Source organism: Alosa pseudoharengus, unplaced genomic scaffold (assembly GCF_046254945.1).
Source record: "Alosa pseudoharengus isolate Yale_2024_CS ecotype anadromous, Long Island Sound unplaced genomic scaffold, YU_APseudo_1.1 YU_APseudo_1.1_scf_13, whole genome shotgun sequence".
Classification (NCBI taxonomy): Eukaryota; Metazoa; Chordata; class Actinopteri; order Clupeiformes; family Clupeidae; genus Alosa; species Alosa pseudoharengus.
In genome coordinates this window covers 39,801,387-39,825,496 of record NW_027468598.1, presented here as the reverse complement: position 1 = coordinate 39,825,496, position 24,110 = coordinate 39,801,387, and the positions used below count along the sequence as shown (strand labels likewise).

At 46.7% G+C, this 24,110-nt stretch overlaps 1 protein-coding gene across 2 annotated transcripts; it reads right to left on the bottom strand.

Annotated features, from left to right (window-relative positions):
* Positions 1-1,040: 1,040 nt before the first annotated feature.
* On the bottom strand, positions 1,041-23,511 carry slc36a4 (solute carrier family 36 member 4). 2 transcript variants are annotated; one of them, XM_076283030.1, is made up of 12 exons: positions 23,098-23,511; positions 21,988-22,123; positions 20,952-21,054; positions 18,829-18,919; positions 17,920-18,008; positions 17,572-17,667; positions 14,809-14,893; positions 12,920-13,105; positions 11,855-11,953; positions 7,400-7,569; positions 6,361-6,530; positions 1,041-2,052 (listed from the first exon to the last, which is right to left on the bottom strand). In XM_076283030.1, exons 2-12 carry the CDS (start codon positions 22,007-22,009, stop codon positions 1,694-1,696), a joined length of 1,470 nt encoding a protein of 489 aa, XP_076139145.1. In that variant the 5' UTR covers positions 22,010-22,123; positions 23,098-23,511; the 3' UTR covers positions 1,041-1,693. The 2 variants fall into 2 exon arrangements, with proteins under 2 accessions (XP_076139145.1, XP_076139146.1); XM_076283031.1 differs by lacking the exons at positions 12,920-13,105; positions 14,809-14,893; positions 17,572-17,667; ... (3 more) ...; positions 21,988-22,123; positions 23,098-23,511 and adding an exon at positions 12,238-12,855.
* Between the last annotated feature and the right edge of the window lie 599 nt (positions 23,512-24,110).

Genomic DNA, 24,110 nt, shown 5'->3' with positions numbered 1-24,110 from the left:
ATAAACTTCCTTGTATCCTTGTATAAGCAACGGCAGCGGCGGACTGATATTACCTAGGCTACTACTAGGTGTCCCGATTGGAGTGCGCTTCTCTGTTTACTTTTCGGCGCAGTACTACTAACCGGAGCAAGTAAAATTCAACCGCTGCTGAGAAACTAGTCCCTCTAAATGTAATGCGATCATTTAAAATGCAAGGACAGAATAATGTTAGAAATAAAATTATCACCACAGACATTTACATCGATAGTCTGAGAGAGAAGTCCGGACTCACAGGCTCACAGACTTTGGTGCGCGTTATCGCAGAATTCGTAAGGGCTGTCCCAAAGTTACATTTCAATAAGGGCTTAGGGCTGTCCCAAGTCGCATTCGTAAGGGCTTAGGGCTGTCCCAAAGTCGCATTCGTAAGGGCTTAGGGCTATCCCAAAGTCGCATTTTAAATTCGTAAGGGCTGTCCCAAAGTCGCATTCGTAAGGGCTGTCCCAAAGTCGCATTCATAAGGGCTTAGGGCTGTCGCAAAGTCGCATTTCAAAGGGTGTGAGGGTTTGAGTACACACTAACTGAGCCCTTTCAGGGTGTGAGGTACTCTAACTGAACCCTTTCCGTGAGTCTGCATCAGTGCACACTTCACCAAAGGGAGACCATGGGGAATCCGGAAGTGTGTGTGTGTGTTGCTCAGTGTGTGTGTGTGTGTGCATCGGTGCAGGCTTCACCAAAGGGAGACCATGGGAAATCCGGAAATTACAAAGGTAAACAACAGCACGACACACGTGCATGGTGCAAGTGTCAGCAACATCTTTGTTATTAAACATCGCCAAGGTAACCTGTGATGTCGTGAAGTGCTGTCCCAATCCCAGTTATACCCATCTAAGCCCATGTGGCCTCACACACACACACACACTCACTCACTCATCACCTGAGATCAGTTAAGTCTGAGTCCTCAGGGCACTTTGTGATTCAGCAAGAGAGAGAGCGAGAGAGATAAGAGTGATGAGGTATTTAAAGATTGAAAATTCATTTATTAACAATTTATTATTCAAATTCTAGTAGTGTTAACACTCGGAGGCCTGACGCCCAACATTCCATGTGTGTGTGTGCCTCAAAGAGTCCATGTAAACACATACCTGATGAGTGTGTGTGTGTGTGTTAGGGTCCATGAAAGCTGTCCATGTAAACACATACCTGATGAGTGTGTGTGTGTGTGTGTGTGTGTGTTAGGGTCCATGAAAGTAACCCGTGACCAACAGGACAGCTGTGTGTGTGTGTGTGTGTGTGTGTGTGTTAGGGTCCATGAAAGTAGCCCATGTAAACACCTGGTGGTCTGGAATGTAAGCAAGGTCAAATCCAAAACATACTGTACACCCATTTTCATTTCACAGGGTGTGGCACTGTATGGTCCCTCTGTGTGTGTGTGTGTGTGTGTGTGTCTACAGTTTGGTCATTGTGTGTATTTGTTTGCACACAGTTGTTTTGATCAGTATGTGTGTGTTTTGGTCAATGTGTGTGCGTGTGTGTGGGGGTGTTGTTCAGTGTGTGTGTGTGTTCAGTGTGTGTGTGTTGTTCAGTGTGTGGGGGTGTTCAGTGTGTGTGTGTGTGTGTTCAGTGTGTGTGTGTGTGTTCAGTGTGTGTGTGTGTTCAGTGTGTGTGTGTGTGTGTGTTCAGTGTGTGTGTGTGTGTTCAGTGTGTGTGTGTGTGTTCAGTGTGTGGGGGTGGCAGTGGACAGGCCAGTAGGGGTGGGCGTTGTCCAGGTGGCATTATCGTTGTGAAGGGTCTGGTCGCCAGGGGCGATGATCTCCTCCAAGGTGGCGTAGGTTCCGGTGAGGAACCCCAGAATGCCAATCAGCACGATGGTCAGATCTTTGGCCAGGACGGAGAGAGGGAGGGAGGGAGAGAGCGAGGGATGGAGAGAGAGCGAGGGAGAGGCGGACGATGAGGCGGACGACAGAAGCAGCAGCTCCACCAGTGGTGGGAACACCAGCGCCAACGCAGAGCTGCTGAAAGCCCCCACCAGAGAAATGACCACGTCCAGCCGGGGAACCAGCACCGCCATCACACCTGCACACACACACATTATACACACATTATACACACACATTATACACACACACACATTATACACACACATTATACACACATTATACACACACACATTATACACACACACACACACACATTATACACACATTATACACACATTATACACACACACATTATACACACATTATACACACACACACATTATACACACATTATACACACACACACATTATACACACACACACATTATATACACACACACACACACACTCACAGGGATGTTAAGCTAAAGGTGGTTTGCTGGTTAACCAGCTTGTTTGACCACCCTATGATGGTTGACCTGCTAGACCAGCAAATCTCTTGCGAAAACATACCTTCAGCTGGTTTACCCAGCTTATGATGGTAATTCAGATGGTTTTCCTTGTCGTACCACCTCAAGCTGGTCATTTTAGCTGGTGTTGCTGGTCTACACTGCTGGTTTAACTGGCCGTGCCAGCTTATGTTGGTCATTCTAGCAAACCAGCTTGACAAAGACCAGCTAAAACCAGCTAAACCCAGCTACCAGCATAAGCTGGTTTCTAGCTGTTTTTTTCAGCAGGGTTTATAACTCTGCTGAAACCCTGCTTATGCAGGTAGCTGGTTTTAGCTGGTCTTTGCTGGTTTTCTTCCAGCTCTTGCTGGTCTTTGCTGGTGTAGCTGGTTGGGCCACCAGCTGGATGTGCTGGGGTGACCATCTGAGGAAGCTGGTCATGCTGGTTTGACCAGCCTGTCTTGTGGGAAACAGCTGGTGCAAGATGGTCATGCTGGTGACCAGCCTGCCAAGCTTGACATTGTTTGTGTAAGATGGTCATGCTGGCTTGACCAACATAAGCTGGCACGGCCAGTTAAACCAGCAGTGTAGACCAGCAACACCAGCTAAAATGACCAGCTTGAGGTGGTACGACAAGCAAAACCAGCTGAATTACCATCGTTAGGTGGGTAAACCAGCTGAAGGTATGTTTTCGCAAGAGATTTGCTGGTCTAGCTGGTCAACCATCATAGGGTGGTCAAACAAGCTGGTCAACAAGCTGGTCAACCAGCAAACCACCTTTAGCTGGTCAGGCTGGTTTTTTCAGTACCCTGCTGAAAAAAACAGCTAGAAACCAGCTTATGCTGGTAGCTGGTTTTAGCTGGTCTTTGCTGGTTTTCTTCCAGCTCTTGCTGGTCTTTGCTGGTGTAGCTGGTTGGGCCACCAGCTGGATGTGCTGGGGTGACCATCTGAGGAAGCTGGTCATGCTGGTTTGACCAGCCTGTCTTGTGGGAAACAGCTGGTGCAAGATGGTCATGCTGGTGACCAGCCTGCCAAGCTTGACATTGTTTGTGTAAGATGGTCATGCTGGCTTGACCAACATAAGCTGGCACGGCCAGTTAAACCAGCAGTGTAGACCAGCAACACCAGCTAAAATGACCAGCTTGAGGTGGTACGACAAGCAAAACCAGCTGAATTACCATCGTTAGGTGGGTAAACCAGCTGAAGGTATGTTTTCGCAAGAGATTTGCTGGTCTAGCTGGTCAACCATCATAGGGTGGTCAAACAAGCTGGTCAACAAGCTGGTCAACCAGCAAACCACCTTTAGCTGGTCAGGCTGGTTTTTTCAGTAGGGTAGGGATAACTCTGCTGAAACCCTGCTTATGCAGGTAGCTGGATTTAGCTGGTCTTTGCTGGTTTTCTTCCAGCTCTTGCTGGTCTTTGCTGGTGTAGCTGGTTGGGCCACCAGCTGGATATGCTGGCGTGACCATCTGAGGAAGCTGGTCATGCTGGTTTGACCAGCCTGTCTTGTGGGATACAGCTGGTACATGATAGTCATGCTGGTGACCAGCCTGTCAAGCTGGTCATGCTGGTTTGCTAGAATGACCAACATAAGCTGGCATGGCCAGTTAAACCAGCACTATAGACCAGCAACACCAGCTAAAATGACCAGCTTGAGGTGGTACGACAAGCAAAACCAGCTGAATTACCTGGGAAAACCAGCTGAAGGTATGTTTTCGCAAGAGTTTTGCTGGTCTAGCAGGTCAACCATCATATGGTGGTCAAACAAGCTGGTCAACCAGCAAACCACCTTTAGCTGGTCAGGCTGTTTTTTTCAGCAGGGAAGTTACCCGAACACATGGTAAAGACCAAAGAAATTAACAGACAATTACCATATTTTCTGGATTATAAGTCGCACCTTTTTTCATAGTTTGGCTAGCGACTTATAGTCAGGTGCGACAAAATATATATAATTAAACATGTTGTTAAATGTTAATTCCTGCTGGCAGACATGAATCTCTGCACGAACCATACCATTAGCGTCTACAGCCACGAGAGGGCGCTCTAGGCTTGTGACTCGCTGGCTTGTTATGTTAATTTAGCCTATTCAGCTTCCCAGGCACTTCCCATGCGGGGCAGCTGTGGCCTACTGGTTAGGGCATCGGGCTTGTAAATGAAGGGTTGCCGGTTCAATCCCCGACCAGTAGGAAAAAATGTGGGTGCGGGAAGTGGTTGAGCACTGCTCTCCCATGCAAGGAACCTAACCCCTCACTGCTTCCCGAGCGCCGCTGTAGCAGGCAGCTCACTGCTCCGGATTAGTGTGTGCTTCACCTCACTGTGTGCTGAGTGTGTTTTACTAATTCACGGATTGGGATAAATGCAGAGACCAAATTTCCCTCACGGGATGAGTATATATACTTATACTTACTTATGTTCAACACAGCCAACCATTAGCATTTCGCTATTCGCTAGCATCTAGCTAACAAATTACACAGCAAAGGACAACGGCAGTAAGCAAACAAACGTCTAGTCATTGTTAATATTCCTCATCTGGCATAAAGGAGACATCATCTCAACAAACTGCAGCCAGGACATTTTAATTTCCTTGTCACCAAGCTAACCAACTTCAAGCTGAATAGTGTTGCTGAATAACTGTGTTGCATTAACATACCTACCGGACACCTATTCAGCCTGTTGTTCTGTGTGCTATTGTGTAGTTGAATAACTTGCCTTTCCAGATTAAATGTTGGTTCTTGGTTTTGGATTTTGTGAAATAAATGTCTAAATAAATGCGACTTATAGTCCAGTGCGACTTATGTATGTTTTTTTCCTCTTCATGACACATTTTTTGACTGATGAGACTTATACTCCGGAGCAACTTATACTCCAGAGCGACTTATAGTCCGGAAAATACCGTACAATGATTTACAACTAACTTTGCCCTTAAAATTAACTACACGTATTTACAACATTTTAACAATATCTAAATACATTGAATTAAATAAAATATATTAAAAGAATGTCAAATATCTGTCAAATATTGAAACAAACATAATATCTAGGCTACACTTCAGGCAAATGCAAAACTATATCTTTGATTTAGGCTAAATAATTTCCCCATTAAAAAAATAGGCTATAGCCATGCTGTCATGCTATCTGACATATGCATACGCGATATGCCAACTGACATGGGGGAATTCGATGACTATTGCATATGACTATTGCATATGACTATTGTATATTACTATTCAATGACTATTGCATATGACTATTCGATGACTATTGCATTGCACATGGCTGGGGATGTATAAAATATATGTCAAGTTACATTGATTTCCCTCTGAAAAAAATGATGTTATGCTTTTTTTTCCCTGGATTCATTTTGATTTTCCTTGTTGTGCCCCGAGCTTCACAGAACTCCTCACGTCTGTGACAGGCACAAGTAAGATAAGTATAAGTAAGTATAAGTATATATACTCTTTTGATCCCGTGAGGGAAATTTGGTCTCTGCATTTATCCCAATTCGTGAATTAGTGAAACACACTCAGCACACAGTGAACACACAGTGAGGTGAAGCACACACTAATCCCGGCGCAGTGAGCTGCCTGCATCAACAGCGGTGCTCAGAGAACTCAGAGAACAGTGAGGGGTTAGGTGCCTTGCTCAAGGGCACTTCAGTCGTGGATGTGGGCATGGGAGAGCAGTGCTCAACCACTTCCCCCACCCACATTTTCCTACTCCACATTTTCGGAAATCGGTAAACCGGCAACCCTTCGGTTACAAGCCCGAAGCCCTAACCAGTAGGCCACGGCTGCCCCTATAGCCAAATGACCAGCTTGTTTAGGACCCCCCTGAACGCTGTTAGATAGGATGCACTGTGTCCGATGCTGCCTATGAGGTTAGATAGGATGCACTGTGTCCGGTGCTGCCTATGAGGTTAGACAGGATACACTGTGTCCGATGCTGGGGTTAGTATTAACCCTAACCCTAACTGCCTATGAGGAGTTGGTGCACCATCTGGTCTCTGGGCTACTCACAGGTCAGGCAGACGAGCAGAGCCCTGAGGAGCAGCTCGATTGGCCGCTTCCAGCTGTCCGTCACGCGGGCCAGGATGGGCGGGAGCAGGATGTCTGCAGGGACAAAGAACTGCACGACGAAGCTCACACACACCCCGAGAGAGTACAGCACCTTCACCAGCTGGTTGGTCCTGCGCGCACGCACACACACACACACACACACACACACACACACACACACACACACACACACACACACACACACACACACACACACACACACACAGATTAGTATGCCTTGTATTTACTGATGATATTGAGGGGTAGAGTGTGTGCATTCGTGTGTCTGTGTGTGTGTTTGTGTGTACCATCTCTCCCTTCTTTGGTGAATGTATGTGTGTGTGTGTGTGTGTGTGTGTGTGTGTGTGTGTGTGTGTGTGTCCTTGCATGTTTTTAAGGTCTGCCATGGAAAAGGTTGAGAATCTACCAGCTATCGTGCGACAGGTTGAAAGTTTGTGTGTGTGCGTGCATGTGTACCAACTATTGTATAGGAGGTTGAGTATGTGTGTGTGTGTGTGTGTGTGTGTGTGTGTGTGTATCAACTATAATATAGCAGGTTGAGTGTGTGTGTGGGTATGTGTGTGTACCAGCTATCGTGCAACAGATGAGTGTGTGTGTGTACCAGCTATCATGTGGCAGGTTGAGTGTGTGTGTGTGGGTGTGTGTGTACCAGCTATCGTGTGGCAGGTTGATTGTGTGGGTGTGTGTGTACCAACTATCATGTAGCAGATTGAGTGTGTGTGTGTGTGTGTGTGTGTGTGTACCAGCTATCGTGTGGCAGGTTGAGTGTGTGTGTGTACCAGCTATCGTGTGGCAGGTTGAGTGTGTGTGTGTGTGTGTGTGTGTACCAGCTATCGTGTGGCAGGTTGAGTGTGTGTGTGTATGTGTGTGTGTACCAGCTATCGTGTGGCAGGTTGAGTGTGTGTGTGTGTGTGTGTGTTTGTGTGTGTGTACCAGCTATCGTGTGGCAGGTTGAGTGTGTGTGTGTGGGTGTGTGTACCAGCTATCGTGTGGCAGGTTGAGTGTGATGCTTCCTTTGATGTCATCACCAAAGTGAAGGTATCCCAGGGTTGCCAAGGAAACGTAGAGCACAATGACCACACCCATCCCAACATTTAGCGCCTGAGGAAACCGAGCTGGTTCCTTCATCTGGTTCTCCAGCGGCAGCACCTACACACATTATACACACAAACACATTACATACATACACACTGATTATACACACATTACACACACAAACACATACACACATTACACACACACATTATTCACACACACACCGATTGTACAAACATTACACACACAAACACATTATTCACACATACACAAACACATTACACACACACACACACGCACACACCTATTATACACACATTACACACACAAACACATTATATGCACGCCCCAACACACACACATTATACTGTACATACACATACAGTGGTGTGAAAGTGTTTTTCCCGAGTTAAATTTCTCTAGCCACACTCAGGCCTGATTACTGCCACACCTGTTCTCAATCAAGAAATCACTTCAATAGGAAACACTCTGTACTAACACTTAAGTGTAACAAACATGCAACACAATAAGAGATCAGGAAGGGGGCAATAAGAAGTCAGGAAGGGGGCAATAAGAGATCAGGAAGGGGGCAATAAGAGATCAGGAAGGGGGCAATAAGAGATCGGGAAGGGGGCAATAAGAGATCAGGAAGGGGGCAATAAGAGATCAGGAAGAGATCAGGAAGAGATCAGGAAGGGGGCAATAAGAAGTCAGGAAGAGATCAGGAAGGGGACAATAAGAGATCAGGAAGGGGCAAACACTTTTACACCACTCTAGATAAGGTTGGGCATCGTTTGGGCTTTATCCGATACCGGTGCTAAATCGATACTTTTAAAACGGTGCCGTTGCCAAAACTGTACTTTGTTTTACAATAAAATGCTCTAAAGCATGAATCGCTTTTTTTGATTCATAATACAAATTTGAACATGAAATTGAACTGCTATATTGAATTTACTATCAATATCTCATTGCTTCTATGCACAATAAATGTAAGGCTTGCCGTGGATGCAGGCACAATGGTAAGCTCTGCTTTCATGTTTATCCAGTGTAGGCGGCTTGCCATGGAACTGCCAGGTCATGGACAACAGCATTTGCAAGTAGCCTAATCTTACAATGAGGGACTCTGCTCAATTTCGATTTCTTCCCCCATAACACGCAATAGTTTTAAACATGTTAAATATGCCGGTGTCGAAGTGTTTCGATTCCCAGCATTAGTAGGCATTTTAACAGCAACTAACAAAGGCTACCCCCTGCCAGAGCAGCTTAATTAGCGATAACGTGCGGAGATGGTTCCGTAGCCTTTTAGAAAGTTCCAGAATATCAATGCAGAGGTATGTTTGTCATGTCATTATGTTGTACGGAACACACCATGAAACAAAGTTTTCACAACTTTGCTGATTACATTTCAAATAGATGCCAGTTAGCGCATTAGCAGGTTGTTGTGTAAAGTATACTGTTGAAGCCTTTTGCTGTGTATTGTGACGTTCCTGCTCGGTCCGTCTGCTTGCGCTTGTTCTGCTGGTTGTCTCTCTCATTGCAGGTATTGGCGGTGTGGGCGTGGCCAGCGCACCTGTAGGTGCTAACTGGCCGGTGCATAAAGGTTCCGCTGGGAAAGTCAGACCACAACCTCATTCATCTCCAGCCAATGTACAAGCCCAAAGTACAGAGGCTACCAGTTGCCCCACGCACCTTCAGAAAGTGGACACCTGAAGCGGATGAGGCTCTGAGAGACTGCTTTGAGTGCACTGACTGGAGTGTGTTACAGAATGGAGAGGACTTAGAGGAGGTCACACAGTGCACAACTGACTACCTTAACTTCTGTATGGACATTGTTGTTCCCACCAGAACTGTACGCTGCTTTCCCAATAACAAGCCTTGGATAAGCAGCAATGTCAAGACCCTTCTTAACAGGAAAAACATGGCGTACAGAGAGGGGGACATGGCAGAGCTGAGGCGCGTGCAAGTGGAACTCAAAGTCAAGCTGAAGGAGGCTAAGGAGGACTACAGAAGGAAGGTGGAACAGAAGCTGCAGGAAAACAACTTGAAGGAGACATGGGACTGCATGATGGTCATCACTGGCCTGAAGAAGAGCAGCAGCTCTGTGGAGGGGGACCTGGACAGGGCGAACCAGTTGAACCACTTCTACAACAGGTTTGACTGCCCTGCTCCAGCTCCAATGGGAGTGGTCTGTCCTCCACCCCCGGCTGACTCAGACACGGCTCTTGTTTGCGTGCCTGCCCAACCCCCACCTCCCAGCTTCCCAGTCTCTCCAGCTCTGCATCCCGGTGACACCCAACGACCTAAACCATCACCACCTCACGCCCAACGACCTAAACCACCATCCCCTCACGCCCTGCCCTCGCCTGACGCCTCCTTGCCTGTGCCTGTTGAGGTGTCCACGACTCTGGCAGCCTTGACAGGGACATCAAGGAGGTGGTCATCCCCCAGCCCCAGCCCCCAGCCCCCACCCCCACAATACCAGTGCAACACTCACCTCCACATCACAGGATATCGTACCCCCACCATCACTGGATATTGCACCCCTCCCCCACATGGCGATCACAAACAATAAGGTGACAACGACCTCAGTCAACAGCCATCAGACACACAGATCCCAGATGCACCCCTCCCCCTCCCCTCCTCTTACACCCCTCACCATTACAACAGATCAAGTGACAGTCCAACTAAAGAAACTGCACACGGGTAAGGCAGCTGGGCCTGACAGACTGTGTCCAAGGCTACTCAAGGCCTGTGCTGCTGAACTAGGGGAGCCACTGAAGCACATCTTCAATCTGAGTCTACGCCTTGGACAAGTTCCAACACTGTGGAAGACATCATGTCTCACCCCTGTCCCTAAAAAGCCACATCCTAGTGAGCTTAATGACTACAGACCTGTCGCTCTAACATCACATGTGATGAAGACAATGGAGCGATTGGTCTTAGGTATGCTCAGACCCCAGGTACGCCATGCACTAGACCCGTTACAGTTTGCATACCAGGAGAAAGTGGGCATGGACGATGCCATCACTTAACTTCTACACAGGACACATTCTCACCTGGACAAGGGGAAAAGTGCTGTGAGAATCATGTTCTTTGATTTCTCAAGTGCTTTTAACACCATCCAACCCCTCAGACTGGGAGACAAGCTCTTGCAGATGGGTGTGGACGCTCACCTGTTAACCTGGATTATAGATTACCTGACTGAGCGACCACAGTTCGTCAGACTGAAGAACTGTCTCTCTGACACTGTGATCAGAAGCACCAGAGCGCCACAGGGAACTGTGCTCTCTCCAGTCCTGTTCACCCTGTACACATCTGACTTCTGCTACAACACTGAGTCATGCCACATGCAGAAGTTTTCTGATGATACTGCAATTGTGGGGTGTATCAGGAACGGGCAGGAGGAGGAGTACAGGAGCCTGGTGGAGGACTTTGTGCAATGGTGCAAACTCAATCACCTTCAACTCAACACTTCAAAGACCAAGGAGATGGTGGTGGATTTCCGCAGGTCTAAGCCCACTCTGCTACCAGTCTCCATTGATGGGGTCAATGTCGAGGTGGTAAGCACCTACAAGTACCTTGGGCTCCACCTTGACAATAAACTGGACTGGTCAGCCAACACCGACGCACTCTACAAGAAAGGGCAAAGCAGGCTGTACTTCCTGAGGAGGCTGCGCTCCTTCAATGTGTGCAGCAAGCTCCTCAGGATGTTCTACCAGTCTGTTGTTGCCAGCGTCCTCTTCTATGCAGTGGTATGCTGGGGAGGAAGCTCAAGGAAGAAGGATGCGGGGCGATTTGATTTTTTGGACGGCCGAGTTTTTCTTTGTCTGTTTATTTTGGCATCCACGCATTTCACTTCTCAGTCCATATCGCACTCACGCACTTCGTTGGCATACTCACTCCTTCATACACTGACATGGACATTCTCGCTCATTGTGATTAGTTTTTGTAAAATAAATAAGTAAAGTTGATCCCTTCTACACTTGTCCTCCTCTATTCTGGTTATGGCCTCTGAGCCAGGCCGTAACACCACACACACACACACACACACACACACACACACACACACACACACACACACACACACACAGGCCATAACATGGGGGCTCGAAAGAGCTCGAAATATTGCTTACACTGTCCACTAGCCCATGTAGTGCACCCCTCTACTTTAAGCTACATCTAGTGTTTATGTTAGCTAACTGTATCTGGATGCGTGTCTGGATGGACACACACATTACAGCAGTTCCTCCAGCTGATTCTTAAGTGTAAGCATCAGCACACTCACGCACGCGCGCACAAAAACAAAAACACACACACACGATTCTCCAGTGGAGGCACCTACACTCCCACTGTATTAACACACACACACACACACACACACACACACACACACACTCACCACTCCAATGCCCTCGAAGGCGAAGATGGCTGTGCCAAAAAAGAAGGGGAACTTCCTCCAGCTGGACACAAAGGGCAACCGCCCTGGATCACCAACATCCTAAACACACACACACATGATCACCAACATCCTAAACACAAACACACACACACACACACACATGATCACCAACATCCTAAACACACACACACACACTTACGGAGGTGATAAAGATGAGGCTGATGGCCATGGCGGTGTTTGCACACACACACACACACACACACACACACACACACACACACACACACTTACGGAGGTGATGAAGATGAAGATGAGGCTGATGGCCATGGCGGTGTTTGCACACACACACACACACACACACACACACACACACACACACTTACGGAGGTGATGAAGGTGAAGATGAAGATGAGGCTGATGGCCATGGCGGTGTTTGCACACACACACACACACACACACACACACACACACACACACTTACGGAGGTGATGAAGGTGAAGATGAAGATGAGGCTGATGGCCATGGCGGTGTTTGCACACACACACACACACACACACACACACACACACACACACACACTTACGGAGGTGATGAAGGTGAAGATGAAGATGAGGCTGATGGCCATGGCGTTGTTTGCACACACACACACACACACACACACACACACACACACTTACGGAGGTGATGAAGGTGAAGATGAAGATGAGGCTGATGGCCATGGCGGTGTTTGCACACACACACACACACACACACACACTTACGGAGGTGATGAAGGTGAAGATGAAGATGAGGCTGATGGCCATGGCGGTGTTGGCACACACACACACACACACACACACACACACACACACACACACACTTACGGAGGTGATGAAGGTGAAGATGAAGATGAGGCTGATGGCCATGGCGGTGTTGGCACACACACACACACACACACACACACACACACACACACACACTTACGGAGGTGATGAAGGTGGAGATGAAGATGAGGCTGATGGCCATGGCGGTGTTGGCACACACACACACACACACACACACACACACACACACACACACACTTACGGAGGTGATGAAGGTGAAGATGAAGATGAGGCTGATGGCCATGGCGGTGTTGGCGAGGGCTGAGAGGACGGCCATGTTCCTCAGGTCTCTGATGAATGACATCATCACCAGGAGCGGCAGAAGGAAGAGCATATACAGACGCACATCAATCCCCTCCTCGCCGTTACCACGGTTACCCTCCACCACCTACACAAGCACACACACAGACATATTACATTTACGTTACATTATCAGACACTTTTAACCAAAGTGACATTCAAGCTACAGTGCAGAGGAGACCTTAGAGTTACTGAGAGAGCAGACGTTATCTAGACTGGAAAAATTGCATGATGATGGTGCAAGCGATCTACGCACCCAATTAGCAAATGCCAATAAAGTGTCACTGACGACAGATTCGTGGACAGCGCTGACAACCGAGTCCTATCTCACAATCACTGCTCACTTCATACATAACTGGGAGGTGCACAGTGCCATGTCAGAACGGCATACGGCTGAAAACCTGTCAATTGTGCTCACAAACGCGCCAGATCCGTGGGCTCTTGGAGGGAAAGTGTCCGTGGGCTCCGCCTGCGTGCATGACAACGCCAGCAATATGGTTCTAGCCAACACTGGCCTTGACTGGGACTCTCAGCCTTGTTTCGCCCACACATTACAACTGGCCATAAACGACGGCTTCAAACTACAGCAAATAAATCAAGTAATTCCATCTGCCCGATAGCGATGACGAGAGAGACCTAGAAGATGCAGCTGCATCAAATGAACTTGAACCATCAGCTAAAAAAACAAGGAGTGATTGCCTGTCTGCATCTGCAATTGCGGTACTGTTTGGTGAAGATTACAGTGGGGAAACACACACAACACACACACAACACACACAACACACACACACAACACACACACACACAACACACACAACACACACACACAACACACACACACAACACACACACACAACACACACAGCACACACAACACACACAACACACACACACAACACACACACACACAACACACACAACACACACAACACACACAACACACAACACACACAACACACACACAACACACACAACACACACAACACACACACAACACACACAACACAAACAACACACACACACAACACACACACACAACACACACAACACACACAACACACACAACACACAACACACACAACAGAGCTAAATCATTACTGCCCACCTCTCCACATTGATCCCAATGTCAAAACATCATGTTAAATAGACATCATGTTAAACTAAGTTAACTCTTAGTTATCTCCTTTGCAGCAGATCTAACGTGAACATTATGTGATCCATTTAATTGGGAACGCGTCTGCACTCACGAGAGGGAGAGAGAGCCGCAGGTTCCAGCTGGCTTGTGATTGTTGATAATTGATATCTCCTTCTTATAAGAAAGTTTTAAAAGGAAATCATGAAGGCAACAGTAGTTCCCACTACTGACCATTTAAAAACTGTGAGAGGGCCCAGCGGTAGCACTAGCCATAGCGGAGCAGGCAGAAGATCATTGAGAAATAAACGTGAATTAAAGCGACTGTCTTAAAGCGACAGTGCACAATTTATACATTTGTTAAACTGCATAAAATTAGCAGTATTGCAGTATTTTTAAGCAATTCATATTTTAAAGCAAATACTTTTCATACTAAATTATAGGCTATAAAAAATGTATTTTTTTATGTGTGTGTGTCGTGGGGGGGGGGGGGATGTTGTTGTGCGGCCCGCCGGCCAATTTTCAAAACCCAATGTGGCCCTTGAGCAAAAAAGTTTGCCCACCACTGGAGTAGACGCTATGAGAGTGTGTTTGTAAGGTTATGTGTATGTGAGTGAGTGTGTGTGTGTGTGTGTGCGTGCGTGCGTGTCTCTGTATACCTGTTTGATGTTTTCTGCGAGAAAGACAAAGTAAACACTGCAGAATCCCAGCTGTGTTAAAACCAGGAAGAAGCTCACCAGCAACCTAAACACACACACGCACGCACACACATACACACACACACGCACGCACACACACACACATAAGTGCACACACACACACACACGAGAATGAAGGGTTATATGTCCAGAGAGGTATTTCACAGATAAGTGATGGTGTGGTGGAGGTTTGACATGGCGTTGTCTGGTCATCCTATCTCAACTCGTTTCACTAACGCCAATCCAGGATGAGTAGGAGCGACTTGGACAAGCCAGGTGTAAGTAATTCAGGATGTGTGCGCGTTCTCGTTTCTCCCCCAAAGAACTCAGGGTTTAAATAAAAAAGATAAGTCAAATAGCGACATTTACACAAAGTGAACAGCCGCTTTTGATATAGACTAACAATGAAGTGAAGTTTTCCATTTTTGAATGGAGAATCATGGCTATTTCTGTAAATCAGTGGGAGTAGGTGTGGTGGACCAACTAAATGCAAATCTACGTATGCACCCATGTGTGAGTGCTTCCTTATCTCGGAACGCGACATCATTAAGAAAGCGCTTCCCACTGCAAAGATGCACATGTACGACTCTGTATACCATATTGGCTTTATAACCGAATTCGGTGAAAACACCATTGAAAAATTGCCCCTCCATTTCTGATCAACTACCACAGTAGGCAATTCATTAAACGTCTATCAACAAAAGAAGCAAACAACGAGTATATTAATAATTACAAGGTCATCACAATTAAAATGATAACCATATGGTAGTAGGCAAACAATCGGTTGTGTTTTGCGAGCAAATACATTTATTAAATAATATATAAATGGAATAAAGCTCCTTAAAAATGTACACGGAGGTCTGATTTGAATGACAGCTAGTTGAACCAATAAGACAACATAATTACCATTAGAATGAACTAAGCCTGGCTGTTAGCCTGGTTGGGACCAGGCTAGGTGCAGAGAAAAAATCCCCATGGTAACTTATGTGCCATCTCTTTTGTGAAACCAAGTCAAAGCTAAATTCATCCAGGATAACCAAAAAATCCCAGCTTAATCCCTTATCTAGGTTTTGTGAAATACCCCTCTGATTTACAGTCTGTGTACCTGCCTAAAGGAGTCACACCTGTACCTGCCTAAAGGAGTCACCTGTACACCTGTACCTGCCTAAAGGAGTCACACCTGTACCTGCCTAAAGGAGTCATCTGTATCTGCCTAAAGGAGTCACCTGTACCTGCCTAAAGGAGTCACACCTGTACCTGCATAAAGGAGTCATCTGTACCTGCCTAAAGGAGTCACACCTGTACCTGCCTAAAGGAGTCACCTTTATTAGGCAGGTACAGGTGTGACTCCTTGTTTAGGCAGGTACAGGTGTGACTCCTTTAGGCAGGTACAGGTGTACAGGTGACTCCTTTAGGCAGGTACAGGTGTGACTCCTTTAGGCAGATACAGATGTACAGGTGACTCCTTTAGGCAGGTACAGGTGACTCCTTTAGGCAGATACAGGTGACTCCTTTAGGCAGGTACAGGTGTACAGGTGACTCCTTTAGGCAGGTACAGGTGTGACTCCTTTAGGCAGATACAGATGTACAGGTGACTCCTTTAGGCAGGTACAGGTGTACAGGTGACTCCTTTAGGCAGGTACAGGTGACTCCTTTAGCAGATACAGGTCACACCTGTACCTGCCTAAAGGAGTCACCTGTATCTGCCTAAAGGAATTACCTGTACCTGCCTAACAAAGGAGTCACACCTGTATCTGCCTAAAGGAGTCACACCTGTACCTGCCTAAAGGAGTCACCTGTACATCTGTATCTGCCTAAAGGAGTCACACCTGTACCTGCCTAAAGGAGTCACCTGTATCTGACTAAAGGAGTCACACCTGTACCTGCCTAAAGGAGTCACCTGTACCTGCCTAAAGGAGTCACACGTACCTGCCTAAAGGAGTCACCTGTACCTGCCTAAAGGAGTCACCTGTACATCTGTATCTGCCTAAAGGAGTCACACCTGTACCTGCCTAAAGGAGTCACCTGTACACCTGTACCTGCCTAAAGGAGTCATCTGTACCTGCCTAAAGGAGTCACCTGAACCTGCCTAAAGGAGTCACCTGTACATCTGTACCTGCCTAAAGGAGTCACACCTGTACCTGCCTAAAGGAGTCATCTGTACCTGCCTAAAGGAGTCACCTGTATCTGCCTAAAGAAGTCACATCTGTACCTGCCTAAAGAAGTCACATCTGTACCTGCCTAAAGGAGTCACCTGTACACCTGTACCTGCCTAAAGGAGTCATCTGTACCTGCCTAAACAAGGAGTCACACCTGTACCTGCCTAAAGGAGTCACCTGTACCTGCCTAAAGGAGTCACACCTGTACCTGCCTAAAGGAGTCACCTGTACACCTGTACCTGCCTAAAGGAGTCATCTGTACCTGCCTAAAGGAGTCACACCTGTACCTGCCTAAAGGAGTCACCTGTACACCTGTACCTGCCTAAAGGAGTCATCTGTACCTGCCTAAAAGAGTCACCTGTATCTGCCTAAAGGAGTCATCTGTACCTGCCTAAAGGAGTCACACCTGTAGAAAACAAACCCATGAGTCTTGGTGTTCTCCGTCAATGCTTTCCAAGACACAACTATGCATATGGGCAATACAATACCTACCAGTATTTCCAATGCTGTCCAAGACACAACGTCAACCACGACTCAATGGAGGGATGTTACAGTAGTTACTCACCTCCCACAATGGGCTCCTCTCCTGAGCATGTTGGAGGAGCTGGTCTCCATGGCAATGGCCACTGTGTCGCTGTAGCCCAGAGGAGGACGCTTCATCCTGGGAGAGCAACACACACACACACACACACACACACACACACACACGGGCACAGTTTTATACTATGAGAGTGTGTGTGTGTGTGTGTGTGTGTGTGTGCACCCCTGTAAGAACAACACACACACATGGGCACAGTGCTATGCTATGATTGTGTGTGTGTGTGTGTGTGTGTGTGTGTGTGTGTGTGTGTGTGTGTGCAATGAGTGTCACTCTATGCTATGAGTGTGTGTGTGTGTGTGTGTGTCTGTATACCTGTCGCTTAACTGATGACTGCAGTTGACCAGCATGTGCATGCAGTGTAGACACACCACCCCCATCAGCACCAAACACAATGGGCCAAGCTGCAGAGAATAAACACACACACACACACACACACACACACACACACACACACACACACCATCAGTGCCAAATATCAGGCCGAGTTGCAGAGAAACAAACACACACAGACACAGACACAGACACAGACACACACACACACACACACACACACACACACAGCAGTACGAAACACAGACTCACACGCACACACCAAATACACAAAGACAGCAGTGCCAACTTAATAGAAACACACAAAATCAACTGTATGTGTGAGTGTGTGTGTGTGTGTGTGTGTGTGTGTGTGTGTGTGTGCGTGTGTGTGTGAGTGTGTGTCTGGCCCCCGTTGTGGTAAAACACGCAGAGGGTCAAAGTGTGTGAACAGTGTTTTTTTAGTATTGTTCACAACACATGTGCACACACAGACACACACACACACACACAATCAATCATGTGTTTGAGAAAGAGTGTGTGTGTTTGTGTGTGTGAGAGAGAGAAAGAGTATGTGTTTGTGTGTGTGTGTGAGAAAGAGTGTGTGTGTTTGTGTGTGTGTGAGAAAGAGTATGTGTGTGTGTGTGAGAAAGAGTGTGTGTGTGTGTGTGTGTGTGTGTGAAAGTGTGTGTGTGTGTGTGTGTGTGTGAGAGAGAGAGAAATAGTATGTGTATGTGTGTGTGTGAAAGAGTGTGTGTGTGTGAGTGTGTGTGTGTGTGTGTGTGTGTGTGTGTGTGTGAGTGTGTGTGAGAGAGAGAGAGCGAGAGAGAGAGAGAGAGTATGTGTATGTGTGTCGTTGTGCATAAACAGTTTAAGTTCACGTGTGTGTAATGCGTTACTATGGTAACTCACGACAATGCCAGCGTTCTTGAGAGCTAGTGGGAGTCCCAGCAGGCCGGTACCAATGTTCCCCTTCAGCAGGTGGAGCAGAGTCTGCAGGAACCTGGAGAACCAGGGGAACCACAACTAGATAAAACATACGATACATTCTGCAGATGTTCTACTGCTGTATTTTACACACGGAGAGTCCGGATAGAACATACGATATGTTCTGCAGATGTTCTACTGCTATATTTTACACACGGAGAGTCCGGATAGAACATACGATATGTTCTGCAGATGTTCTACTGCTGTATTTTACACACGGAGAGTCAAATAGCAAGGCAGCCTACAGCAGGCCCCGTCTCAACTGAAAATGCTAGAAACTAGAAAATGCTTCACAAACTAAGAGATTTGAAGAGATTAGACCCCAAAATGTGTGTGTGAGTGTGTGTGTGTGTGTGTGTGTGTGTGCGATTAGTCCCCAAAATGTGTGTGTGTGTGTGTGAGTGTGTGTGTGTGTGTGTGTGCGTGCGTGTGTGTGTGTGTGTGTGCGTGTGTGAGAGAAGAGATTAGACCCCAAAATGTCTTAAATCATATATAAAAAGAGGTGGCCACCGCTCACTGTTATATTTTTTAGTGATTTTTATTGAGCAACGCGTTTCGCCAGTTACTTCTACAGTTACATTTTTAATAGAAAGGTTAACTGTAATGAATTGTCTAAATGGTGCTTAAAAGTGTAACTGTCTATTGAATATTTGCTGTTAACATCTGTGTTTTTATGGATTCATGTGATTGCAGATATGTACACAAATATGGACATTTGAATACTGTAAACAATGTAATGGACTCTAATATCAGGATGACTAAATGTGATACTGAAATTGTGAAATGTTGACCAGTAATAGAAAAAGATCTCTATTTAGCCTCTAGTAGGGGAGATGACTAGTTGAGCTGTGTGATAGATTTACTAATTGATGACCTGAGTCAATGGACTATGTGACTAATTGATGTGATGACTTGATGTGATGACTTGAGTCATGTGATGTATCAGTGGCCTATCACCTGTTGGGATGGGACCTTATTTTATTTCACTTGCTTAGTTTTGAATTGAGCCTTATGAAGCAACTGGCGAAACGTGTTAAAAAAAGGAGCCTGATGAAGCAACTGGCGAAACGCGTTGCTCAATAAAAATCACTAAAACAAAGTGTGCGGTGGCCACCTCTTTTTATATATAAACTTTAAAACCTGCAATCCACCAGCACCTTGTTCAAGTTGGCTGTGCAAAGGGATTTCTTCTATTTTTCATGTCTTAAATCATGTTTTTAGGGGAGACAGTGGCCACCTCACACTCTCCTGCTCCACGTGTGTGTGTGTGTGTGTGTGTGTGTGTGTGTGTGTGTGTGTGTGTGTTTGTGTGTGTGTGTTGTGTGTGTTTGTGTGTGTGTTGTGTGTGTGTGTGTGGATAAATTTCACACTCTCTTCTGTCCAGTTCTTCCTGTCCCTCCTCTGGACGCGATCGGCCAATCAGGTTTAAGAGAATTACTACACACAGTTTAAAGGCGCTCTAAGGAAACTTCTGTTGACGTTCAAACAAAACAGAGAGCTAGCTCGCTACTTCCTCCTCCTCCCTCAAACAAAACAGAGAGCTAGCTCGCTACTTCCTCCTCCTCCCTCAAACAAAACAGAGAGCTAGCTCGCTACTTCCTCCTCCTCCCTCAAACAAAACAGAGAGCTAGCTCGCTACTTCCTCCTCCTCCCTCAAACAAAACAGAGAGCTAGCTCGCTACTTCCTCCTCCTCCCTCAAACAAAACAGAGAGCTAGCTCGCTACTTCCTCCCCCTCCCTCATGTGCAATTGAAAACAAAACAGAGAGCTAGCTCGCTACTTCCTCCTCCTCCCTCAAACAAAACAGAGAGCTAGCTCGCTACTTCCTCCTCCTCCCTCAAACAAAACAGAGAGCTAGCTCGCTACTTCCTCCTCCTCCCTCATGTGCAATTGAAACTCTCCTAAACGCGCATCTCAGTGGTGATTGGCTGGAACAGTTTGTTATGTTTCATGGTCCAGGCTGCAACAGGATGTTTCTGTTGTCATTTTTGGAGACTCTCACTTGGCCAATCAGGTTTAAGTTGCATGACTAATTAGCTGTCACTCACGTGATCCGCTGCTCCTCATTGGCCTGCACAGTGTTGGGCTCCGCCTCCTCTTCAGAGTTGTCCTCTTGGGCTGCCTCCATTAAAGGAGTCATGACCTCCATATCTGCCAAAGGTCAAAGGTCATATGGCAAGTTGAGAGTAGACGGCTATATCTCATTGCCCCCTAAGGCCTAAACCCTGAACCCTCAAAGACAGTATGGGAGTCCGTACTGGGGAACACTGACGTTCAGACAGAATATTGAACTGAGGATCATGAACCCTGGGAACATAGAACACTGGGAACATAGAACCCCTGAGAACATAGAACCCTGGGAACATAGAACCCCTGAGAACATATAACCCCTCATTAAGGATGGACAGAGAAGAGTAAATGTGTGTGTGTGTGTGAGAGAGAGAGAGAGAGAGAGAGTGTGTGTGTGAGAGAGAGAGAGAGAGAGAGAGAGTGTGTGTGTGTGTGTGTGTGTGTGTTATGTGGAAGACAGAGAGACAATGAAGAGTGAAAGGAATAAAGAGAGTTGAGAGAGAGAGGGAGGAAAAGAACAGGAGGGTGGAGAGAGAGAGAGAGAGGAAAAGAACAGGAGGGGGGGAGGAAAAGAACAGGAGGGTGGAGAGAGAGAGAGAGAGGAAAAGAACAGGAGGGGGGGAGGAAAAGAACAGGAGGGTGGAGAGAGAGAGAGAGGGGGGGGGGGGAAAGAACAGGAGGGGGGGAGAGAGAGAGAGAGAGAGGAAAAGAACAGGAGGGGGGGAGGAAAAGAACAGGAGGGTGGAGAGAGAGAGAGAGGGGGGGGGAAGAAAAGAACAGGAGGGTGGGAGAGAGAGAGGGGGGAAGAAAAGAACAGGAGGGTGGGAGAGAGAGAGGGGGGGGGGAAAGAACAGGAGGGGGGGAGAGAGAGAGGGAGGGAGGAAAAGAACAGGAGGGGGGGAGAGAGAGGGAAGGAGAGAGATATATGAGGGAGGGATAATTAAAGAGAAAGAGAGAGGGAGGGAGGAGAGATAAGGAGTGGGCTGAATTCTATACATTCTATTCTATACATACCTAACTGCTCTGCTGCTGTCATCTCACCACATGAGAAGGTCTTGCAGGTGTGTGTGTGTGTGTGTGTGTGCGTGCATGCGTGTGCGCGTGTCACAATGTGTAACGATGTGTGTGGCTGTCCCGTTTATACTACAACCTGTGAATAAAAAAATACCCCAAAAGATGGATTAGCGCTCTGACTGACAAAAAGTATAAAGTTGCACGTACAACTTTTTTTTTTTTCAGAGCACATTTAACCACAGCTCACACTGACCAAAGTGCTGTACATAGTGCATTAGCTAAAGAATAATAAAATAGATAAAATAAAATTGATAATACATAAATAAATACACAAACAGTTCAGTGATTTGAGCTAAGACGACATCAACAGACAACACTTAATTACACACATAACAGGGTAAGACAATTAGACACAGGGAAGGCCAATGTAAAAAAGTGCGTTTTGAGCCTGATTTTGAATAGTGTGATTGAAGGGGCATTTCTGATGTCAAGTGGCAGTTGGGTGCACAGCTGAGGGCCAGCAACAGAAAAGGCTCTGTCACCTTTTTGCTTAAGCCGGGAAGACCTTGGCTGGAGGATCTGGGGGACCTGGCTACATGGAGATGAATGATATCAACTATATAGAAGAGAAAATGCTCTATCTCAGACACACACACACACACACACACACACACACACACTTGAATTCTTAATTTAAATCCACCAATCAGAAAACTTCAGATCAGCTTTGTCACTCATAGAAAACAGAATGTTTTAAAGAAAACATTACCTACACCACACAGCAAGGCTGCCTATGACAGCTGATACAGAGCAGAATTTTACCAGCTGTTTGGACTTCACACACACTCACACACACACACACACAGGGAGAGGACAGGGCTTCAGAAGAGATGTATGCTAACTGGCTAGCTAGGCTCGAGCAGCCACATCAGTGAAGCTGAGCTGACGTCAAAAATCCAGCCGAGATTCTAATGGAGCGCGAGAGAGGCCCGTGATACATTGTCGCGACAGGACAGAAAGCAGACAGTAGCGGAGACCGACGGATAAACACACACACACACACACACACACACACACACAGACACAGAGGAATATAGACGAGAATCTTACCATCATACTGCACGACGTGATTAGTTGGTCTGGAGAAAGGGGCGCGAGACGTGATTCGCTCGCTCGGCTGCTCGCCGTTTTTCTGCTCTCGGTAGATGGAGGAAACGACCGGGAGTAGATTCCATGGGAATGACACACCGAACTTCACCGTCACACAGGTGGATTACGGTTCAGTCCAGTATAGGTTGCGCTCGCGCTCCTTCAGCGGGTTTAAAGGGTGCAGCATATCCGCGAGACGCCCCGCCGACGAGAACCGAGGAACGCGTCACAGGGGCCAATGGTCAGACGAGTAGACTTCTTAAAGGAGTCGCGACCTGCTCTCACCTCACACTCAAACACAAAATATCACACACGGTCTGGCGGCTGGCCGGGACCTTCTCCGGCTACAGACAGGAAGACAGACTCTGCTTAGTGTGAGAGCTCTGCTCCTTTGCTCACCGGCTGTTTGTCTTTGAACAGTGAGGTTAAGCGGGAGACGGCAAGTACAAGCCGCTAGAGGGCACTATTGCACCAGACTGAATAAAACGGTCGATGGTGTTTTATGTCCCCAACGTCGTCTTCGGTCTTCCAGGTAGCGCTGCACCGTCGACTTAAAGGGACACCAGGCAAGCCTGAGTGTTTTTTCCTCAACGAAGCTAGAGGGAGAGCAGATAGCTAACAAACGTTCAGAAAAAGTCCTGTTGGCAAATTTGAGGAAAAGTCGGTAAAGGGGCTATTTCACACAATTTGAGGGTGCTGAATTCAAATATGTTGTTTACCAAGCTCAATTTGAAGCATAATTCACATACTTTTTGGTTTTGCCATCAGATATCATAGGAATTGCAAAAAAAACAATGCATTAATATACTCTTTATGTATCAGATATATTGTAGGATAGGATAGGAATTACCCCAATGACCCTCAAGTAGCAAATGAAAATAAGCTAAAATGAAAATATAAATTGAAATAATAGCTAAAATTCAGTACGACGTTTAGAAACAAAATAGATTCCTTGATAATAAATTGATAGAATA

Coding starts and splice junctions, on each gene's coding strand:
- slc36a4 (XM_076283030.1), bottom strand. CDS start 22,009: ATGACAGCAGCAGAGCAGTTAG. Junction 18,920..20,951: donor AATGAGGAGCAGCGGATCAC/GTGAGTGACAGC, acceptor CTGGTTCTCCAG/GTTCCTGCAGACTCTGCTCC. Junction 13,106..14,808: donor TCGCAGAAAACATCAAACAG/GTATACAGAGAC, acceptor GTGCTTGTGTAG/GTGGTGGAGGGTAACCGTGG.